Source organism: Lepidochelys kempii, chromosome 8, assembly GCF_965140285.1.
Source record: "Lepidochelys kempii isolate rLepKem1 chromosome 8, rLepKem1.hap1, whole genome shotgun sequence".
In the NCBI taxonomy this organism is placed as follows: domain Eukaryota; kingdom Metazoa; phylum Chordata; order Testudines; family Cheloniidae; genus Lepidochelys; species Lepidochelys kempii.
The window spans coordinates 31227791-31252996 of record NC_136387.1 but is presented as its reverse complement, the minus strand read 5'-3'; the positions used below and the strand labels follow the sequence as shown (position 1 = coordinate 31252996).

At 40.0% G+C, this 25206-nt stretch overlaps 1 protein-coding gene across 1 annotated transcript in view; it reads right to left on the bottom strand.

Moving 5' to 3' along the window:
- Window positions 1–25206, bottom strand: part of DOCK2 (dedicator of cytokinesis 2) — a 501344-nt gene that overhangs the window by 86775 nt on the left and 389363 nt on the right. The window contains exon 30 of the mRNA XM_073355961.2: window positions 21525–21603. Coding sequence (XP_073212062.1) covers window positions 21525–21603 — 79 coding nt within the window. The remainder of the gene's footprint in view (window positions 1–21524; window positions 21604–25206) is intronic.

Sequence of the window (25206 nt, the reverse complement as noted above, 5' to 3'; positions counted from 1 at the left end):
TCAGTTTATGCAAAGACTGAACCTCTAACTTGGAGATTACTGGGACAAATATTCATACAAAGAATATGCCAATCGTCAGACTCCTGATAGAAACCAAATGCAAAAGGAGTGCAAAAACAGGGCCCCAATAACTTAATGTAAAGAGTTGAATCAATGTTCACAGAAATAATTTACATTTTTCACCACCTCTTGTACATGTTGCACTAGAAAAATACAAGTGGCTAACAGAGGTATAAGCATAGAAATGGGGCTTAATAAATATGAGCGAAAAGTTCAAACCTACAGACAATGCAACAGGTTAGAAGTGACAAGTAAAAGGGACAAAATGATCTAATGGGATTTCTGATTTTGAACTGAAAAGCAGGAAAGTACAAATTGCAGAAAGCTTTAATTAATTGTGTGTGAACACAGTGCTCATAAGAAGTTCCAGGTTGCACTCTTGAAACTCACGTCCACTATACTTTCACTGAACAGGTAGAGGATGGACAGTAGCAGCAATAGCTTCCCACTTGCTGCCTTGCCTTGCTGACTTAGGGGGCCTGACTCTTTGGAACGTTCAATCCTTAGTCTCTCCCCTGAGACTTTCAACCTCTGTGCACTTAAAGCAGCTGTTTTTCACCCAGACATCCCAAAGTGTGTTACAAAAGGCTAGTAAACATGATAACCTTTATTTATTTATTTATTTTTGAACATGAGGTAATTGAGCTCATGACTTGCTCAGGGTCTCACAGGTGGTAAATGGTAAGAGTTGCCTTGGAAAGAGAACCCAGGTATTTTTATTTTTGGTTTCACATCAAGTTCTCTAAACTACAGCTGCTTGTTTGGGCCAAGTAGAGTGGTGATTTGGTGATAAGCACACTTGTCTGCTGGGAAAGAGACCAAACCGAGTTAGCTGCAATAGGCACTATTACTTCATCTGCTCACTAGGATGCTGCTACCATCTTTATGCCAATGAGTCACAAATAGTTATTTCCACACTTGTCGTGTCTCAGCTCAATCTCTGAATCCTCATCCATAAAGTCTCATCTTCAATTTAAATGGAGCAATGCCAAAAATGAACACCTTCGATGTCCTCTCAGACATCCCCCTCTCCTATCCTGGACACTGTTGACACCACTACCATCCATTTCTTCATGCAGGCACAACATCTGAGCTTCATGTTTGACCCCTTCCTCTCCTTTGCCTCACCCATTCAGCCAGTATCCAAATTCTTCTTCCTCTAGAACATGTTCAAAATCAAACCTTTTGTTATTATTCACACAGCTTTTGTTGTTGTTGAGCTCTTACCACCTGCCATCCTCAATACTGCAACTTCCTCCTCTCCAATGTCCTTGACATACACAGCACCCCCTACATCCATTCAACAGCAGATGCTAAAGTAATCTTTCCAGCCTGGTATCCTCCTCCATTTTTGAATTCCTCCACTGGCTCCTGCTTTCTACCATATCACATTCAAGATTGTTGTCCTCTTCTTCCAGGCCCTTCACAGTTCTGTTCTCTCGGTTTATCCACTTGTCTCCTATTACATTACTTGGCTGCCCCTCCACTCTGCCAGGAATGCCATTCTTGAGCTCATGCTAGCTTAAATATTTCATGGAACAGATAGGCCATAACATGAAGTGAAAGATTATGCTCCATTGCCAATCCTCACAGATTTGTCACTTACAAAGTGACTGTATAAATATCATTAAATTGAATATTGTACTTAGTACCTCATAAAAATAACCTACATCTGTTTGTCTTGATTAATTTAATTTCTTAAAATACTATCTAGAGACTCATTTCTCTTGTGATACCTGAGTGGGTTTTCATCCTTGGTGCCCCTGCCAAAGCTACGGACGGGGGAAAGTCATGTTGGTTTTGTTTTGATGTCTCTACTGACTGCGTAAGTCATACAAATGCCCTACCTACTTTATGTAAGTATCAGAGTAGCAGCCGTGTTTGTCTGTATTCGCAAAAAGAAAAGGAGTACCTGTGGCACCTTAGAGACTAACAAATTTATTTGAGCATAAGCTGTAGCTCACAAAAGCTTATGCTCAAATAGATTTGTTAGTCTCTAAAGTGTCACAAGTACTCCTTTTCTTTTATGTAAGTAGTTCACATAAGGCCATCATCAATCATGTAAACAATGAATCTTGATACTTTGTTTATATCCACAGGCCAATATCATTGCCATTCACTGGTTATCCTCTATGCCTTGCTTGACAAAAGATATGGATATAATTCATTTAATTCCATTAAATTAGACTGTGTAAAACTCCATGACATTCATTTCAAGTTAATACCTGAGCCACAGCAATGAATTAATACAAACAATATTTGATGGCCATAATATATTTAAAATATGGTAATATTGTTGATAAAGTCATTGTGTACAATATTATAAACAGTAATATCTGTTCGCAAACAAGCTAACAATGTAATTAATGTTGGCTTGTAAAGATGTAGTTTCAGTTGCGTCTCAAAATATTTTTATGATATCTTTGAGCAGATTTTTATAATCTCTAAAGTAATGTCACCAACCTACATTACACAAACGTTATTACCTGTCCTAGAACAGCAAAAACATATAGGAGGAGTTTTAATGATGACAATATTCTCTGCATTCTTAAATTGTTGATTATGCATACATGGGCTAAGACACCAGAGTCTGGCTAGAAAGGGGATAGATAGTGCGGAAGGGTAACCAAATTGCAATACAAATCAGCCGTAGGACATGCATACATATACACCTAATTAGCCATCCTGATTCATTTTGGTTATAACATGCATCCAGTCAGCATTTTATCATACGACCCTGAGTACTTCATTTCATGTAATAGAAATTCTAGCTTTATAAATAATATGCCTTCTGTTATTAGTTAAGCAAAGTTTAAATAGGCAGAGATAAAGAAACTCACTTTGCCTTCCAGTCATAACTCATTCAGAAAGTCTAGAGGTTAGAAGTTAATCTTTTGGGGCTCAATCCTATGACTTGTTGAGTACTTCCAAGTTTCACTGAAGTCACTGATAGTAGACAGAACTCAGCATCTTTTCAAAGGAAACAATTAGCAAAACCTTGCAGGATTTCGACCAAGTTATTTTCTTTGCTTTTCTGAATCTGTGCAGATAGTACTTAAGCCGAAATGTTTCATGGTTAATGAAAACAGAAGGTTATTAAAGAAGCATAGCACATATTGTAGGTCAACAACAGTTTGGTTAATTTTTAAGCCTTCAAAGATTCAATGAAGTAGACCTCTTCCAGTCCTTTGCATTGCTGTCTGCTTCATGTCTAATGATGCCATTAACATCAACACAATTTGCAAAATTGCAATGCAAGTGCAAAAATACTACAACAGCAGGCTGAAGGGCACATAAGAAGCAGCAAGCACAGGACTGGTAATGTTATGATTCCCTCATGAAAAATCATAATATAATACTGTTTCTATAGATTTTTTTAACCATCCCAAAGTTTTAATAGTTGTAGATGTGCAATATAATTAAATAAAAGTTACGCAATATTCTTTCCTTTAAAAGGGTATTGCAATTTCTTAGAACTTTATTACATTTCTATATAATGCCATTGGTGTCCTACATATATAGCTTTATAAGACTTTTCCACATGAGGTGAAAGTGGTACACAAATATATGTCCATCCATATGTGACAAAGGCCTTAGGAATGATAAGGGACATGTGAGTTCCAGAGTAATGTAGAACAACAAACTGAGACTACTTCCTTCCACTCTGGCCACAGAAGACTCACAAAGGAGGACTGGCAATGCAGCGATCCTGGTCTATGACCAGATCCTACAGAAATACAAATACTACTAAATGATAACAACAGCATACCACCTGCAGTTAGAGAGACTCACTACAGTACATAAACACCCTGGTTACTAAGTATATCTATAATATGTTGAGGGTTATTTTAGCAGAATCTTTAAGATAGACATTTATCTTAAGCTGTGCCATTGTGCTATGCTGATGCTAAAACATGAGGTTCAGCGAGTTAGTTCCAAGAGTTAGTAATACTCAGCTTCCAAGAATTAATAACTAAGCCACTGAATGCATCCGATGAAGTGAGCTGTAGCTCACGAAAGCTTATGCTCAAATAAATTGGTTAGTCTCTAAGGTGCCACAAGTACTCCTTTTCTTTTTGCGAATACAGACTAACACGGCTGCTACTCTGAAACCTGTGAATAGTAAATGAGAGAAAGATATAAAAACATGCAGTATTTATCTCCCTTGAAGTGAGAACCTATTCTGGCATTAAGGGGCGGGGGTTGGGTGCATATTTTCTAACAAAATCTTGTAGTAGGGTTATAGCTAGTGAGCACAGAATTACTAATAGTATACATGTCACTTCCTTCCCAAAGTCCTATAAGAAGGGCTGTTAAGTGGCAAAACAGGAGTCAACAGGGATGAACCCTGCATGACAGTTTTGTAGGTGATGCTTTTCTTTATATTTCACTACAAATAACACAACAAAACGGTTTCTATTAGCACCATCTCTCCTGTCCCTAAAATGTCAGAAGCTGTCACCCTCAGTCAGAAAGGCCACAGAAAGAATGCTGCAAATATAAAGTCATTTCAAGAAATGAAGTGGCATTGGGGTGGTGTGGAAGTTGACTGCATTATAATGTTGATGTGTTCAGTCACTGAATAGAAGTAATGACTACGTATAACAGGGCTCCTTCCCGACCTTGAGGTGATGGAGCCATGCATTGACAGTGACATCAAATCCAGACAGAGACAGTGCTCCTATCCCAAGATAATGTCTGACTGCTGACATAAGTGACTAGCAGGAGAAAAAAGCAAATGTCAATTTCTAAATGCCCATTGTTTATAAAAGTAAAATGTAACAGTGCATTAGCAGGGGATACATAAAAATAAATAGAAATAAAAGGGAAGATGATAGAAGTTAAAACTCCTGTATTCATTTTTCTCTTCATATTAATACTTAGCTGGAAAACCAAACACTGTGTTCTTCTAAAAAACGAAGAAAGAAAAAAAGTAAATGACTTCTGAGACTGAAAGAAGCAGGTCCTAAATAAAATAAAATAACTCTCTCTCCTAGATCTTGAGACATATAGAAAGATGAGATAGTAAAACTGAGGATTATTATTAAGACATATTTTGTTAACTGTGTAGTCCTGTAAAAATATTTTGTCATGAATTACTGAAATGGTGATTTACATTTAAATGTATTTAACATGTTTCTGCTTCTTTTCTACAAAAAACATTTTACCATATCTTTTCATGTATGTTTCTCATTCCTAAAATTCTATTACCATCAAACATTTGCTTGTCTTAGAAATCTTCACTCAGAGCACTAACAGCTGAGCAGTTATAAATTAGCTGTAACATTCTTTAGAGTAAAATAAAGGCAGTTTTGAACACACAAATATTTGCTGTGCTAAATATATTTAGACTGCCTGTTGGTGGATACAGCAACGTAAGTGACCATTCCATTGGAGAAAATTCAATCAATTTTGAGTTTGATCAAAGAAGATTGTACAGTTACGATACAACTTTACAACTGCCTTTGGAATTGTTTGGAAGCTAAACCTGAAATACTAAACGGTCCCCGAACTGTCCAAAATTAGGCAGTTTGGGACTGTCAGATTTACTGTAAATATAGCAAAATATTTTACAGATATCCATAGATACTTATATTGCAGAAATACAGAACAATGTATCAAATCCTGGCAGCACATATGTGACATTCTTAGGGTCATACAGGTAGTATATATAATGTGTGGATGCAGCCCACATAATACATAAAGAGCTGCATATGCAGCCCACAATGGTAAATAGGTTGAGAACCTAAAACACTAGGTTGGGTGTGCAACTGCAGATTATATGCTCTGAAGTTGCTATTTCAGATTTAAGGCTGGTGGAACGCAAGACACTGTCAAGTGCTCACCTCATTTACTACTTACCCCTCTTCTACAGTCATGTTGCATGTAAATGCACAAGGATCCTCTACAGAGCTGGAGTGAACAGCAACTGCCCTAACTCCCAAATCCCTCTACCACCATGCAGAGGAACCATATTGGTTCTGCTGCATTTTGGAATCTCTGCTGCTATGGATGGGATTTGCCCCTTTCTGAACACACTAAGCAATGAGTTTCCATCCACTAAATCTCAAATGGACAAAATCTTACAAAATTAACTCTTGATACCCAGCAGCAAAATACGGTGTGTTGAACACATCTGAGATCTCTTGCCATGGCAAATTATTATTCTTTATTAAATAAATGAGTTTGCAGGACCCTCAAGCCTTAATAGTCAGAATGAAGAAGAATTTGTTTTAAAAATGAGATTTAAGTATCTTATTGAAACAAACTGTACAATTTTACCTCAGGAAAGGGAGATCATTTTAAAAGCATCAAGAAAGAGGGAAAATCTTCCCTTAATAAAGTGGTGTTTGGCAGCTCAGCTGGTGTTCATATATCACAGTGATGGCTACATTAGAAATACCTAGTTGATGAGATAGTTCTGAGGCTGTTTTCTATTAATGAAACCCTTATGAACGTGAAGGAGTTCTTAAGCTGTATCCTCTTAGACCTGCAGGGAAATGACAGTTTCCATGGCACTTATCTCAAGGGTACAAATTTGTCCCGGTGTCTTTAGTCATTTCTCCTCCCCTCCACTGTTGTGCAGTGCCGTTGTGCCAGCTGTGTGCCACTCTCCCCTCCTAGAGCTGTCCTCATGTCAGTGGTACTGTGCTGTTGTGGTGCTGTGAACCACTTTTGAGATCCTCCAGTACGAAAGACACTATTTTAAACCCAAGATACTGATTCAACCCATTTTTACCTTTACCAGTTCGGAAGAGGAAAAGATTTTAGAATAATCAAAATATTTTTAAATACAACTATATCAGGATAGCAAACCAAAATAAAGTTTCACTGCCATTTACTTTAAGAAGTGAAAGAAAGACAGCATTGGTTATAGCAAAATGAGGGCAAATGTATGAATCCCCCTACATAGAACTGCCAATAAGACTGTCATCTTGACTTGCAGTTAAACTGCTATTCTGTATTACTGCTGAGCAAAGGCTACCACATGTACCATATTTGGCCAAGGGTTTTATGTTTGGTGTAAACCTAGTAAATAACAATCTCATCTGAGCTACAACTTTAGGAAACTCTTTGTCAGGAGAAACAGAACAAGAACATACCTACAAGTTTACGTTTCGAAGACAGTTTGCAGTTATTGCCAAGTTAGGTGGATTCCACAGGTTAATAAATGGCTTCTCATCCCATGCTTAACAATTGAAGATCAGAAAAAGAAAATATTGTCGGGGTTATCATATGTAGAAAGAGTTTAGTGCATTGTGGTAATGTGTACATTAAATGACAAAAGTCCTCTCATTACCATATAGTACCAAGGTATGACACAAATGTGAATTTTAAAAATAAACTTGGAAATGTGAAGAAAGGCAGGGGGTTCTAAACTCTACCCTCCTCAGCTAGAACTAATGCTGCTAGTGGGCCACTGTGGCAAGAAAAGATTAAACTGAAAAGCAAAAGATCCAGATGCAGTAAACCTGTCCTGGCTATGCAATCTAGACCGAGAGGTAAAAGGCTAAGGGGATTTCAAATCTGAAAATTAGCCCAGATTAGACATTTCATTAACAGTCACAGCTGGCCTGTAAGTGCCTGTGATGGTTCTGTATGTGTAGCTTCATCCTTTATTTCTATTGCCTCTGCCAGGAGGTTTCTTATAATAAATATTTTTAAAAATACAAAACTTCTGCACGTGGAGGGTCAGTTCTACCTCACTCTCAACCCGCTACCCCACCACAGGGGTTCTTCTCCAATCGTTTTTGGAGAACAGTGTAGCTGAAGTATTACAATTGCACATTCACCAGCTCAGGTAAAACAACAGTTAACCTTCATATACAAGCATCAACTCAGCTACTTTGTGTATTTCAGGGTTAACATTTTACAACATAGAGGGCAATACAGTAAGCTTCACATTTAACCACAAAAGCAGGAATACAAATCAGTCTATGCAACATGGATGCATGATTATTAATGCTGGACCTTATATTTATATCCCTTGACTTTGACTAACTGTGCAACCTTGATGCTTTGCTTTAATGTTTTATGAATTATATTTCAGAGGCTGTTTGAAAAAAAGTCTTCAATGGGAGGTGGGAAAGGCAAGGTTTAATAGGCCTTGTGGAAGTTTAGTAAGGATGAATTTGAAAGAGAAAGTTGGGCCATTGCAAACCAGCCAAAAAAAGGAGGTTGCATGTAAAAAGAGGAATAAGGGGAAAGGCATGAAAGCCAGAGAAAAGTTAAGATCATGTGGCTGGAGTGGGTCAATGGGTAAGTGAAAAGATGAGAGTAGAGGAATGAGCAGCTACAATGGACCTTGAAGACAAGGAGCTTAATTCTGATGTGGAAGGCAAGAGGAAGCCAGTGAAAGGATAAAAGGGGATGGAGGCAGTTAAACTTTGTAGTAGTGACATATCTAGAGAGGGAATACATTTGCAAACATAACTTTGCATTATATTTATTTGTTTAGCTGATATTCAGTTTGAAGATGAAGGGATATGATAAAAGAGTTATAACATGTATTTGAAAGAGACAATAGGGAAGATTCAAAGAAAATATTTGAGAATTACACTGCGAGAAGAGCTAGACCTGCAACCTCTGAAAATACTGGAAGATCTATCTGTGGAATCAGTTGGGAAATGGAAACACAAGGCTTTATATATTTCAGCTTCCACTCAGTCCTGCCTGTCAGTCATTTGTCTTTACTGAAGTTTCTAAGATGTGCATAGCCTCTGTCTCTTCCAACCAAAATATGATGCGAAATTCAGGCTTTAAAAGGGAAGCAGTGCACAGAGTATTGTAGGCTGTGTGTATCAAGAAAATGAACAGCAAATACTGTGCTCTGCAAGACATTATTTAATCTCCAATCCAGTTTTGGACTCTTCTGTTACTAGTTTTGTATATGGAGTCAGATACCTCCTTGTATTTTTCCCAACTATGTCCAAAGAACTCCACAGTTAATGGTGTTGCTCTGGGAATGACATTAGCACATTACATCATACCCAAACACCAGAAGCAGGAAGTTTATAATGATCTCTCTGAACCCAGGCAGCAAACCCATTACATTCTTAGACCTGAGCAGCTGCCTCTTGAATTTGGGGACAGTTGTATTAATTGGGTCTACGTATTTACCCTAATTGTGAGCTCGACTGTGAGAAGCGAGTGACAGTTTATAAAATGTCACAATAATCTATAACAATAAATGTTGATGAGAAAAGGTGCAAAAGGGAGAAAGAAAAACGGAATTAGTCCAAACAAAAAGGCCCCCTGGTATAACTCAAGGGCTGTGTTAAGATCATGCCTGGTAAACAGGAGACATGTGAAAATGGAAATCAAAATTGGTGTGCCAGAAATTAGATCTAACTGGTGAAAAAAATAATGAGGGATACACTAATCTATCCATCACTACCTTTTGGGGTCCTTAAAAAGACTTTGGGGGGGGGAATCAAAGAGACAAAGGTGTTGTCTGTCAACCACTGCTGCAGCAAGCTTTACCATGGTGGCTGCCACCCCAACTATCTCCTGGGATCTCAGGATCTACCGTACCACCACTGGGTTTTCATTCTGATCCTGAAAGATGTCCTGTCTAGACCAAGCCATCAATGGTAGGGAAATACTGCTATCCAAATTTGGAACTGAGGAAATGGAACAAATGGAGCTGAGGAAAAAGATATTAACCCCTGATCTGTTAGTGCCATATACATTGGCACTAAACTGGTTCAGGCTAAACTGCAAGTCACCCTGAAGAAAGTAACGCTGTCGCTTTTTTGTGGACACGACATGTTCAAACAAACATACAGTGTGGACCACATAGCATTTAAGATCTTAAGAAAAGGTGGATTGTATCCGCCCACTATAAAAACAAACACTCGTGAACTGGATGAATGGAAGAATCAAAATGATCTGCCCAAGGTCACAAGGAAAGTCTGTGGCAGAGCTCTGAATTGAATTCACATCTCCCAAGACCCAGTTTATTTCTATATTTCAACAACTGTTTGTGAAGAAAATGAGAACAAGCTGGTTGAGCTAATGGCTGTTTTCCAGCTCTAATTTCTTTGATGATATGTATTTCTTCCTGAAATGTGTTTCTTTAATATCCATCCGGCCCATGACTTTGTTTTCAGACTGGTTAGATGAAATCCATCTTTTCTTTTAAGATACTAAAGTACCTTTTCAGGCATTTAAAATGATTTAATAGTTCATTCACAGGAGTTACATATCACAGAAAAGGAGAACTGAATGCCAAGGCCAAAAAAAACAATGTAAAAGAAGAAATTATAGACACTGAGTACAGTGCAGCTTACAGCTGCTCTACTCGGAATTTCATGCATACATTCAAAATGCAGGAGAGTCAAGCAAGAAGTTAAAATATTAAAACACTGTTATGAAATATATTGTCATATATTTATCAATCTCTGCATCTAACCGACAAGTTACTTTCATGTCATACCATACCATTCTCTAAGATTCTGCTTTTAGCCTCCCTTTGTAAGTGCCAATTCCACGTAACCTTTCCTCAACTGTTATACCTCCCCCATGTTCAAAACAAATCATTTGATTTGTTCTTTGTTGATTCTCCCCCCCCCATCTCATTAGTGTACCTCAAATAATACACAGGCCAAAAATGAATACATTTTCCTAAACTCAGAGGGGTAGTGATTTATATAATGCCACGACTTCTATCAGAAACTCATATTTCTGTGCATAAAGACATTGCTTTCCAGTTTTAACTGCAATACTGAACAAAGAGAATTGATGTATATTCACAATCTTTGTCATGTTGTCTAGGTTTGGTTTCTAGACTTAAGGTCTGATGAATATTTTTGGTACCCACTCTCTCCCACTCTGCACTTTGTGATCCTCTCATATACCTAATCAATCCTAACCACACTGAATTTGTTTTCTCTATAGTGTGCTTGCTGTGGGGCTGACAATGTTGTGTTATCAGCAAACTTGGCCACTATAAAGATATATACTCCATCTTTCCATTTGCAATTATTCTTTCCCTCCTCTTCTAACTCTGTTGTGTTGTTACTTCTCTTGCGGAATGCACATTGCATGCCTCTCCATTGAAATCTGTCCTATATTTCCATGGCAACTGAGTGATCCCAAATACATAGCGTGTAAATCAAATTTGGTTCCAGGCTCAATTCTGCAGTGCTTGTTCATGCAAAACTCCAAGAACTTTGATTGGTGTTATATGAAGGACCAGGGCTCAATATTTGTGTCTTTCCAAAATGCTGTCATCTTGCCCCTCAACTCAAATAATGGAGCCAACACCTTCTCACTGACTTTCACCAGACAAGATACTCTTGAATATAACTTATAAGCCATGGACTACACCATTCCCCAACAATGCTAGAACCTAAAGCAGAGGTGTCTATTGATCTCTTCTATACCGACAATTATCTAATTCTTGCTTACCTTATTCACAAAATAATTGGAAAATACCAAACATAAACAACCTGTGATAAGCAAGAAGATAGCTCATCACACACACAGAATTGTGCAGTTCCAAGGCAGGATTCCTTTTTAACACATCATATGGATCAACCAACAAGATAGGTGCCTCCTGCACAGCTATGGTGTAAGATTTCAAAACCTCAGTCATAACTGGTTACATTCAGAACAGGGATCTGGTCAGGTTCACTCCTGTTCATCAATTTCAGGTCATCTGACTGTTTAGGGGCCACTGTATTCAGAGTCGAGGACAATAGATTGTAAAGATCCAATAGACAAGTGATAAAGTGGTCTGTCCACAATATCTTATTCCTCCAAACCATCTGTAACTCAACAAGTTTTAAAAGCCTTTAAGGGCAGACAATCTAAACAGATCCTCTGATGTAACAGATGATTTATCCCTAGGACTCAAACATAAATGCGTCTTCAGAACATTTATTTATTTGTATTAATTTATTTTTCTGTCTGGAATAGAAAAATGGTATTAAGTTGAAGGTAGTTGCATAGAAGTTGCAGAGAAGGGGCCCTCAATCTCTACCAATCCCTTTCAATTCACAAGATTTCATTGATATGGCCTATCATAAATATACTCAGTGGACAAAATTCAGGCATGATGTGATTGCAACAGCTTTGAAATTAGAGGCCAAAGTTCCTAAAACTCAGTAGGGTTGCCCATTCTTACACTCAATGCTGATTGTGTTCCAACGTTGTTGTTGTTTAAAGATCACAAGGATAATATATCCAGAAAAGTACTACATGTTATAAGTTTGTGAGGTGGTGCTGCCTCCCTCCTTGGTTACAAATGAGTGTTTATTTAAATGGAAAAACAATTGATTCATAATCCCTCATCCTTCTACTCTGTAAGAATATGTACCCGTGGCACTGAGCTTATTACAGCCCAAGGAACGAAATTTAATTGGGAACCCCTTGATAGAATATAAAGCAGCACATCACTGCTGTATTGTGCATCCTATTGTAGTTTATCTTTGCAGACTGTAATATTTTTGGTTTTGACTGCATGGCTTTTCATTTTAATCTTAAACTTTAAAAAGTCTATTCATTGTTCCCTAGATACATCACTCCCTTTGTATCTTTCATTATATACATTGTTATCAATTTTGGTATCATTTCCTGTCTTGCAGGTGGATGCATACTTTCAGTTAAAATGCAATCCTGTCTTTGAATCTCACAAAAAGACCAGCAACCTTATTTCCTCCATTTAATGGACTATATCTCAGTAGTGGAATTCTCCCCGATGCTTTTACTCTTGATTTAATAGCCTTTTTTTGTTTTCTCAGTCATTTCACAGTCCAGTTGTTCTGTTTGGTTAGATGGTCTACCACAGTCATGTCTATGAAAAATTCTCAACTGCACAGTGCTTTTAAACGACAAGGACTTTCTCCCAATTTTCTTCTTTTTTTAGAAGGACTAACAAATCCTATTTTCTCCATACAGAGATATCTTCCTCCTTCACTGCCTTCTGAACAGGCCACTGCATTTAGTAAGATACTCCTTATGTTATTTGCAAATAGCTTGTAGATGCATCTATAAATAATAGAGTACCATATTTTTGTCTTCACACACACACACATGCAATCTTCTAGTTTCTCTACTGAACTTATTCCATCTGGGTAATTTTAATAATGCTCTGTTAAGGATATTACATTAGCTGCTGTTACACTGGCTCCCAGTATTCCTGAATCTAATTTGGAGATTGTTCACACTGCACATGTTCAATCCTGCATACTTCAATTGGAACTTCATTCATCCCTTTCTCTTTGAAACCAGAAATTGCCAAAACACACACATCTGATACAAGAGACTGCTTTGCAGGGGAGCTACCGAGTACTAAATCTCTGACCCTTGAACAAACAGGGATAGCTTTTTTTTCAGAATAGGAATACATTTTGTTTCTCAAAAACACAAAAGTTTAACTTTTATTTTCCATTGTGTAACTAAACTCAACTCTGAAACTCTCAAAGGGAGTCGCTTAGACAGAGCTTGAAGCACAAATCCTATTACTGATTCATAACTCATTGCAACAGCTGGGCTTCATTTATAAAATACACCACAATACAACTCGCTAAAAAAATTGTATCAAACATGTTATGTCAACAACAGAGTTTAAAGATCAGAATATTTTCTGTATCTCTGAAGATCATGCCATAATTTGAACTGCTAACTAAAATGTACTTGTGACATATTGCAATCACATGCAGCATCTTTCGGGACCATATTCTATATTATGCTCAAAGCATGAAAACCTCTGAAAGACATTATGTTGAGATGGGCCAGACAGTATGAGTTATAGAATGGCCTTTTGTATCAATACAGGTGATGTGTATTTGTGTGTTCCTGGCTCACTAGGGATGGGTTTCCTGTGTAATTAATGCAAATCCCATAACACTGGTTATACACTCACACGCCTTTCTGAGAGGGCCATTGTCAAGGTTCCTTCCCCACTCTGAACTTCAAGGTACAGATGTGGGGACCTGCATGAAAACCCCCCTAAGCTTATTTTTACCAGCTTAGGTTAAAACTTCCCTAAGGTACAAACTATTTTATCTTTTGTCCCTGGACTTTTTTGCTGCCACCACCAAGCATCTAACAAATATAACAGGGAAAGAGTCCACTTGGAGACGTCTTTCCCCCGCAAAATTCTCCCAAGCCCTACACCCCCTTTCCTGGGGAATGCTTGATAAAAATCCTCACCAATTTGCATAGGTGAACACAGATGCAAACCCTTGGATCTTAAGGACAATGAAAAAGCAATCAGGTTCTTAAAAGAAGAATTTTAATTAAAGAAAAAGTGAAAGAATCACCTCTGTAAAATCAGGATGGTAAATACCTTATAGGGTAATCAGATTCAAAACACAGAGAATCCCTCTAGGCCAAACCTTAAGTTACAAAAAGATACAAAAACAGGAATATACATTCCATTCAGCACAACTTATTTTATCAGCCATTTAAACAAAACAGAATCTAACGCATATCTAACTAGATTGCTTACTGACTTTTTACAGGAGTTCTGACCTGCATTCCTGCTCTGGTCCCGGCAAAAGCAACACACAGACAGAGAGAACCCTTTGTTCCCCCCACTCCAGCTTTGAAAGTATCTTGTCTCCTCATTGGTCATTTTGGTCAGGTGCCAGCAAGGTTGTCTTAGCTTCTTAACCCTTTACAGGTGAAAGGGTTTTTCCTTTGGCCAGGAGAGATTTAAAGGTGTTTACCTTTCCCTTTATATTTATGACAGCCATCGATCTGTTACAGGAAGGCAGAGGTCAAAGGCCCCAACCCGTGTAAAGAAAATGGCTGAACTGTCCCAAGGTGGCTCTGATTCTTGATCTGAAACCCAATATGAACTGGTAACCAGGAGATTAAACCCAGTTGAGAGGTTTGAAAGATTGACATCTACCTCCTATGCTGCAGGTGGCAGTGATCCCTGGTAAGCTATTTAGTAAATATGTCGGAACTTTATTAAATATATGTTTTCTCTCTGATGATTTTGCCCTAAGAATAAATAGATTTGGCTTTATGAAGGCTGGTTGGAAACTGGTATACACTATTGCAGCTCCTGGCAGAAGGTTAACCACAGGTGCTGGACCTTGGTCAGACCTACTAGAAAAATCAGACTGAGGAGCAGAATGACTGAAAGCGTAAACTCCTGGTCTGGAGGGATGGAGACACAGGTCTCCACCTGAGAGAGGTGATGGCTATGAAGCCTGAAACTTTAAGTGGGTGCCTAAAGAGCTGGGTGGTGTTGGGGGTGGGGTCAAAGGTGCAGTTAACCCTGAAACTGTGACAGTACTATCCAAAATTACTCATAATGCCACCAATCTGTGGTTAACTGGCTTATAAATACCAAAAGTTATGCTATTTACAAACCTCTTCCACCTATTCATTCCCATCCCAAAATACCACACAAGGAACTTGATCTATCAGCAACATTTTTAGCGGACCTTACGACTTCCTTTTATATATACACTAAATGCATTCACATTTAGTGTATATAGGCTATAGTATAGTATCACCCACCCCTAATTTAGTAACACCCAAACTTTGTTTTACTCAAACTCCCTTTGTTTAAAAAGCCAGAAAAATGGACAAGTACGTTTTCAAAGTAATATCTATGTATTTCCCGTTTTGAGTTTTAATTCCCTATTTACTGCAAAACATTCCCCTCCTGCTTGTGTTTCATAGAGAAACTGGGGAGTCTAAATGACATACTCCTAAGGGAATTCTGTGCCACTACATGCATGAATAATTAATGAGCAGTGTATAGTTTTAATTTTTTTGCACAGAAATAGCTTCTGCTGAAAAGTTGCTGCAGTTCTGCCTTTTACCCACCAGCGGGTGCTGTGGAGATAGAACACTGCAGCAGCTCCCAGCCACCTAGGGAAGAGGAAGAGTCTGCAGAATCTTCTTTGGAGCAGGCCAGGTCAGGAGACAGAGGCTGTGAAGAGACAGACAGCATGGGCTGCTGGGTTGGGGACTGTCACACAGGGGCTCTTAAGGGCTAGTGGGGGAGGACAGACTGGGGCAGGATCTGAATGGGAGTGGAGGCACAGGTCGACGGGGGGAAGGAGGTGCAGGACCACCTGGCGATGGTGGCGGGGGGAGTGCAGAGCTACACAGGGACAGAGGCGTTTGAGTGGGGGCACAGAGACACATGGAGATGGGGGGAGTGGGTATCTGAGTGGGGGTGGAGGAACACATGTACCAGACTGAATGGGAGAGGCCAAGGGTCAGCCAGGGTCTGCATGGGGGAAGCTCCCTAACAGTCCCTTCCTACCCCCCAAAAAACTCTGTTCCATATTTTTTCCACCCATACCCAACAACACTCCAAGTTCACACCCAGGATCCTTCCCAGTAATTATTTCCCTCTCCCTCAGCTCCTCCATTACCCCTGAATCTCCCCCAGCCTTTGCACTGCTTCTGTGGGGTGCAGGATTGGTTCTGTATTGTAGTTTATTATAATATCATAATATTATGGTTCTGTATTGTAGTTTAAATGAATTATTACTCAGAGTTCTGTATTAATATGCTTAGTAAGGAATCTATTTGTCAAAATTCATTTTCTGAATCTATTTTTGTCTGTATTATTACAGACATACTTGCTGACAGGTATTTTTAAATAAATTACCAAAATAATTGAAGCTGGTGTGATTGTATTGTGTTATTTTGACAGAAAATATGCAGAATTTTGCAGCATTTGAAAATACTGTGCGCAGAATTTTAAATTTTTTGGTGCAGAGTTCCCCCAGGAGTAATAACGATTCCCATTGATGCTAATGAAAGCTATATGGCTAAAGCTTGTTTGAAATCTTGGGGAAAACCAACCCGATTGATGTCAGGCTTCAGTCAACTGCCCAACTCTCTGCTATTTGATTTTACACTAATTTGGTGCATCTATTGCATTAAGGTGGTGATAGCATATCCTTATAGCTGAGGATTGTGAACCAGGAATCCAGCTGTCCTATTCCCAGTTTCACAGCTGATCTTACTGTGTGATTTTGCTCAAGTCACCTAATACCTTTTTGCGTCAGTTTATTCATCAGTAAAATTAATACAATATTTACCTAAATTACAACAACAATGGCTTAACTTTTTGTAAAACACTGTTACAAAAAAAACACTGTTACAGTTGTAAAACACTGCTACGTTCAGATAAAAGATGCTAGACGGTGGGGAGGGAATAATTTCTATCTTTAGGGGTTTTTTTTGTCAGTGTTGTGTTTTAAAACAGTACAAAGCACAAGTAATGAATGACTACTGACAGGAAGGTTTTAAAGTAAAAATCAGAGTTTTTTCATTGTAAAACAGATGCTGTGTTATGATGAATTGGCCTGCTGATGTTACTTGATTAATTAAATACTAAAACAAAAACATGCAGCACTGAAACCAGAGCACAATGAACAAACTATTAGCTGAATAAACAAAAAAAATCTAGGAAATAACCCAAAGATTAAATCTAAAAACAATTTTCAATGACAGCTGCAGAGGGATCTTCTACAATATGTTATACCAAGATATGAAAGTGTCACAGTTTTGTGAGTACACCATTCCCCATCTGTGCTGATGGTCAAAATAGAGAAGCTTGCTTCTTTTTCATGTGTGTTGCCAGATTCCTCTAGTGATGCTCAGACCTACTTTAACAAACCATATCCAAACTATCACGCCAGTTCTGTTCATGGAGAATTCAAGTAGATAGAATGGGCTCAAAAAACCCTCCCCCCACAAAAGCACCACCACAATTAATCTCCTTATTAGTTGTTTCATTAGAGAGATCAAAGATTGAACGGAAACAGACATAACCTCTAACCCCCATTTAAGATGGCTTCTCTAGATCATAGCTTAGGCACATTGGGCGAGGCGGAGCAGGAGAGTTTGAGTACCCGTATTATGCCTGCTGTGTGTGTAAGCAGTGAACTTCTGGAGCTCAAATGTCATATTGGCACATTTGCATAAGCTTTAAATTCATTTCAGAAAAACTTAAGTAGAAAGTTCTTCTGTTTACAGGTATCTTGATAACTCTCAAAATGGGAAGAAAGCAAAGAAAAAAACTGCAATAGTTTAATTAATAATTGGATAAAATATTTTCCCCACTTTAATGACTTATTCTGGAAAAATAATAGAATGGAAATGCTAAAAAATGCCATTCACAAAATACTCAACCATGTTACCTTTTTTAAAGGTTTTACATTGTATATAAACCAGTCCCAGTGATGAAAATATAAACAGCATTTGCAGTAATTCAGGGAACAGTTCACGCTAGTTGTTGGTCAAGAATTGTTCACTTCAAAGTATTTACAATTAATTATTTTTGGCATGTGATTGGTCACAAAATATTGATTATGATCCCTGATTGCGTAACAAAATGTTAAAATTTCAGATCTGAACGACGAATGATGAAAACTGTAGAAAGTAGTGAAACTTCCAGGACCCCTGAACATTTTCATGGATACTAAGAAATCATTTCAATATTCAGACATAATTAACAGAAGATCGCATGAATAGCAGTGAATTATGAATATATTAGAGATTTCCCCCCCCCCCCATTATTCAGTCAGCTCCAGTAAAAACAGTTTTTACACACAGTATATAGTGGAGTGCTATTAAATCTGCTGTAAGACATATTCTTTGTCATCAGAAATCAATTGTGTAATTTTCAGGTTTCCACTTCTAAGCCACTTGTGCCAGCACTGATAGTACTTCGGTTCTTTTGAATATCCTGCACATTTACCATAATTCTGTTCAATCTATACAAAGCCTCCAGGTACCTGATAAGTAATCAGAGAAGAAACAAGCCCTAATATGGTACTCCTGGGGGGATTCTGAGCCAAAAAATTAAAAATTCTGTGCATAATTTTTAAAAAATTCTGCATATTTTATTGGTCAAAGTAACACAATATAATCACTCCAGTTTCAATTATTTGGGTCATTTATTTCAAAATACATTTCAACAAGTATTTTCTTCAACAACAATACAGACAAGAGCAAAAAATATCCTCCAGGAGTACAGAGCTAAAGAAACCTCTATGACAACCCAGTTCCAGTTGGGGGATGTTGGAGGCGGCTGTGTGGGGGCCCCCAGAGCACAGCCACAGGGCACCCCCTGGCCCAGACACCACCACTCCCCTCCCCACAGGTCCCAGCCACAAGACTCCCCCCAGCTTCTTTACTGTCCTGCCAGAGGACATGGTGTAGTGCAGCCCTTCCTCACCCTTTGCCAGAGCTGGGTCTCTTGGGCCCTCTCCTGTCCCTGGGAGAATGAGGATCAGGCAGAGCATGCAGTCCCTAGCCTAGCCAGGCAGTGCGCTCTGTTCACTGAGAGCTGGGCTCTGCAGAGTCCAGTGGCCCTTAGTGGCGGCCAGCAGATCGGCAGCCCCAATTCTGAGGGAGGGAACAGGGAGTTCTATGAAATTCTGCATTGTGCAGTGGCACAGAATTCCCCCAGGAGTAATATGGTCCCTGAAGTATGTAGTCAGAATGCTATTCAAAGCATCCAGGAATGTACAATATTACCACAAGGGATTTATCTGAAATGAGATTACTAGGTTTTTACTGGCTTGACTTTAGTGCTCTCACATTTGACAGATGCAGCTGTGTAGTTAAGCAGAATGTTGATGGATGATCTGTACTCTAGTTTTCATATACTGTTTATTTTGGGAATTCTCCTACCCCCGATTCATTCTGCAGTCTGTCACAAATATTTAATTTGCTTTTAGGAAGAACTGACAAAGTAAGCAACAAATATATGTCTCAGAGTAATCAGATGACGTGGCAATGATCAATTGCAAACTGAAATTACTGTAGTAGCTTGATGTGCCACAAGGAAGATTAGATCATAGGTTTCATATTGGGTCAAAATGAGAGGAATTTTCACTAACAAATGAAACATTTAGGGTAGTGGAAAGAACACACTTTTCTTGTTATATCGATGGTCAGGAACTGTATTAATGTCACAGATGTGTACATGAAGTAAGCTAGAGCTTTTCAAAGATACACAATAAGTAATGAGAGAAAGATATTCCCACCTGAAAAAGACCTATTAAATTTAATAGGAATAAAACAACCAGGGTGATAGAATTTAAGAGAGAATTGTAATCCTGCTATAGAATTCCATCTCTCTAAAGTTGCTCATAGAAGCCATCACTGTAATAAGCAAATATTTGTGTGAGTTATTGTAAACATTTTATTATAATTGATTCTTTATTATATTATCTAGGACATTTCAAAGGGGCTTACCAGACCTGAACCTGTGATGTGTCCCTTCCACTTTGGTGCTCTATTTACTTTGTTTTGAGTTGCCCTAGGGCTGGCCCTTGTCTATTGTATCCAGACATGGAACCTTCATGCCAAGACACTGACCCTGAATCAGGTTCCTTCACCCTTGCTCTTTTATATCCCTCTCATGCACTTTTATACCCTTATAGCCCTCCTCTTAGTACTTAATTGTGATTGAGAGGGCTTCTCCTCCAGCAGGGAAGAACACTCCTCTGAAATCCTAAAATTGGCAAACATGAACTGGCACATATATATATAGTATTAGAAATCAGGATCACCAAGAAGCATAACCTTGCAACATTAATAGCAAGTTTCAAATGCACGTCTCTGTAAACAGTGAGGAAAGAGCATAGAGGTTTCTCTGAAACCACATTATGCTGACAATCAGTCAATGAGCATGCTGCAGCATTATAACTATGTTCAACTTCGGTACCTAGGCATTTACTTACTACTCCAGTTAATACAAAGAAGGTGCAAGTGTAATACATTTTAAAAGCTGAAGTCAATTCCACATTTAAGGGATTTTCTGTCTATGTAAAGAATCAAATTTTATTATCCAGCATTCATTTGCATATGGTGCTGACTTAATTATACTTTAATAATGTTAGTTTTGAACCCCATAAACCTGTTGTGTTCAGTGCTCATGGACAAATATGTTCTAACTAACACTCCTGAAAATTCAGTTTGGGATCTGAGAGTCATGCTGGGAATTATATTTACTTCCCATGCATCATCATGAATACAATTTTCAGGTTAAGTTACTTCAGGTTAAGCCTGAGCCTGCACCATTGTAGTCAATAGGTATTTTGCTGTTGATATGAATGAGCGCAGGATCCAGCCCTTATACCTGTTCAGCATCACTTCAAATTATGCCGTTAGTTACCTCTGTGTAATTGCATCTCCTTAAGAACTATGTCCCTAAGTACGCACCTGTGAAGTCCTCTTTCCTTTTACAGGTTTCCACAATGTATTAACCAATTCCATTGACATTGCACAAGAAGGAACAGAATCCAGTCAGCTCTTTCATAACTGTGACAGTTCAGCACAGGTAACAGAAGTAAAATATAACGAACGGGTATTTAGTTACTAAATCAAACAGATGTGACAATGACTACATACAGAGAGCACATCTGTTGGGTAAGAAGGTGCTATTTGTACATAATCACTCCTCACAGGAAAACTACCATTTAAGGAAATCTTGCTCCACAAAAGGGTAGTTAAGTACATACCTGTACTTCAAAATCCATATTCTCCAGAAATTTTTGGTTCATGGTTTCAGCAAATTTGTTGATAGCTCGCAAAAACACTCTAAAAAAAGAAAAAACAATGGAATAATTATGGATGTGATCTTTGGAATGATATCTTAATCAGGTCTGATAGCAATTAAAAGCTCATTTATTTAAAGACTAAGGGTATGTCTACACTACGGAATAAGGTCGAAATTATAGAAGTCAGTTTTTTAGAAATCGGTTTTATATATTCCAGTGTGTGTGTTCCCACAGAAAATGCTCTAAGTGCATTAAGTGCATTAACTCGGCGGAGTGCTTCCACAGTACCGAGGCTAGAGTCAACTTCCGGAGCATTGCACTGTGGATAGCTATCCCACAGTTCCCACAGTCTCCGCTGCCCATTGGAATTCTGGGTTGAGATCCCCATGTCTGATGGGGCTAAAACATTGTCACGGGAGGTTCTGGGTACATATCGTCAGGCCCCCCTTCCCTCCATGAAAGCAAGGGCAGACAATCGTTTCGCGCCTTTTTTCCTGAGTTACCTGTGCAGATGCCATACCACGGCAAGCATGGAGCCTGCTCAGGTAACTGTCACCGTATGTCTCCTGGGTGCTGGCAGACGCGGTATGGCATTGCTACACAGTAGCAGCAACCCATTGCCTTCTGGCAGCAGATGGTACAGTACGACTGGTAGCTGTCCTCGTCATGTCCGAGGTGCTCCTGGCCACGTCGGCGGGGAGCGCCTGGGCAGACATGGGTGCAGGGACTAAATTTGGAGTGACTTGACCAGGTCATTCTCTTTAGTCCTGCAGTCAGTCCTATTGAACCGTTTTATGGTGAGCAGGCAGGCGATACGGATTGCTAGCAGTCCTATTGCATCATCTTCTGCCGGGCAGGCAAGAGATGAGGATGGCTAGCAGTCCTACTGCACCATCTTCTGCTGAGCAGCCATGAGATGTGGATGGCATGCAGTCCTTCTGCACCGTCTGCTGCCAGCCAAAGATGTAAAAGATAGATGGAGTGGATCAAAACAAGAAATAGACCAGATTTGTTTTGTACTCATTTGCAAACTCCCCCGGCTAGGGGACTCATTCCTCTAGGTCACACTGAAGTCACTCACAGAGAAGGTGCAGCAAGGTAAATCTAGCCATGTATCAATCAGAGGCCAGGCTAACCTCCTTGTTCCAATAAGAACAATAACTTAGGTGCACCATTTCTTATTGGAACCCTCTGTGAAGTCCTGCCTGAAATACTCCTTGATGTAAAGCCACCCCCTTTGTTGATTTTAGCTCCCTGAAGCCAACCCTGTAAGCCGTGTCGTCAGTCGCCCCTCCCTCCATCAGAGCAACGGCAGACAATCGTTCCGCGCCTTTTTTCTGTGCGGACGCCATACCAAGGCAAGCATGGAGGCCGCTCAGCTCACTTTGGCAATTAGGAGCAAATTAAACACCACACACATTATCCAGCAGTATATGCAGCACCAGAACCTGGCAAAGCGATACCAGGTGAGGAGGCGATGTCAGCGCGGTCACGTGAGTGATCAGGACATGGACACAGATTTCTCTGAAAGCATGGGCCCTGACAATGCATGCATCATGGTGCTAATGGGGCAGGTTCATGCTGTGGAATGCCGATTCTGGGCTCGGGAAACAAGCACAGACTGGTGGGACCGTATAGTGTTGCAGGTCTGGGACGATTCCCAGTGGCTGCGAAACTTTCGCATGCGTAAGGGCACTTTCATGGAACTTTGTGACTTGCTTTCCCCTGCCCTGAGGTGCATGAATACCAAGATGAGAGCAGCCCTCACAGTTGAGAAGCAAGTGGCAATAGCCCTGTTGAAGCTTGCAACACCAGACAGCTACCAGTCAGTTGGGAATCAATTTGGAATGGGCAAATCTACTATTGAGGCTGCTGTGATGCAAGTAGCCCACGCAATCAAAGATCTGCTGATATCAAGGGTAGTGACCCTGAGAAATGTGCAGGTCATAGTGGATGGCTTTGCTGCAATGGGATTCCCTAACTGTGGTGGGGCCATAGACGGAACCCATATCCCTATCTTGGCACTGGAGCACCAAGCCGGCGAGTACATAAACTGCAAGGGGTACTTTTCAATAGTGCTGCAAGCTCTGGTGGATCACAAGGGATGTTTCACCAACATCAACGTGGGATGGCCGGGAAAGGTACATGACGCTCGCATCTTCAGGAACTCTGGTCTGTTTCAAAAGCTGCAGGAAGAGACTTTATTCCCAGACCAGAAAATAACTGTTGGGGATGTTGAAATGCCCATATGTATCCTTGGGGACCCAGCCTACCCCTTAATGCCATGGCTCATGAAGCCATACACAGGCAGTCTGGACAGTAGTCAGGAGGCTACTACAGGCTGAGCAAGTGCAGAATGGTGGTAGAATGTGCATTTGGACGTTTAAAGGCGCGCTGGCGCAGTTTACTGACTCGCTTAGACCACAGGGAAACCAATATTCCCACTGTTATTACTGCTTGCTGTGTGCTCCACAATATCTGTGAGAGTAAGGGGGAGACGTTTATGGCGGGGTGGGAGGTTGAGGCAAATCGCCTGGCTGCTGGTTATGCGCAGCCAGACACCAGGGTGGTTAGAAGAGCACAGGAGGGCGCGGTACGCATCAGAGAAGCTTTGAAAACCAGTTTCATGACTGGCCAGGCTACGGTGTGAAAGTTCTGTTTGTTTCTCCTTGCTGAAACCCCCAGCCCCTTGGTTTACTCTACTTCCCTGTAAGATAACCACCCTCCCCTCCTCCCTTCAATCACCGCTTGCAGAGGCAATAAAGTCATTGTTGCTTCACATTCATGCATTCTTTATTCATTCATCACACAAATAGGGGGATGACTACCAAGGTAGCCCAGGAGGGGTGGTGGAGGAGGGAAGGAAAATGCCACACAGCACTTTAAAAGTTTACAACTTTAAAATTTATTGAATGCCAGCCTTCTTTTTTTGGACAATCCTCTGTGGTGGAGTGGCAGGTTGGCCGGTGCCCCCCTCCACCGCGTTCTTGGGCGTCTGGGTGTGGAGGCTATGGAACTTGGGGAGGAGGGTGGTTGGTTACACAGGGGCTGTAGTGGCAGTCTGTGCTCCAGCTGCCTTTGCTGCAGCTCAACCATACACTGGAGCATACTGGTTTGGTCCTCCAGCAGCCTCAGCATTGAATCCTGCCTCCTCTCATCACGCTGCCGCCACATTTGAGCTTCAGTCCTGTCATCAACGCGCCACTTACTCTCTTCAGCCCGCCACCTCTCCTCCCGGTCATTTTGTGCTTTCCTGCACTCTGACATTATTTGCCTCCACGCATTCGTCTGTGCTCTGTCAGTGTGGGAGGACAGCATGAGCTCGGAGAACATTTCATCTCGAGTGCGTTTTTTTTTCTTTCTAAGCTTCACTAGCCTCTGGGAAGGAAAAGATCCTGTGATCATTGAAACACATGCAGCTGGTGGAGAAAAATAAAAGGGACAGCAGTATTTAAAAAGACATTTTATAAAACAGTGGCTACACTCTTTCAGGGTAAACCTTGCTGTTAACTTTACATACATAGCACATGTGCTTTCGTTACAAGGTCGCATTTTGCCTCCCCCCACCGCATGGCTACCCCCTCCCTGTGGCTAACAGCGGGGAACATTTCTGTTTAGCCACAGGCAAACAGCCTAGCAGGAA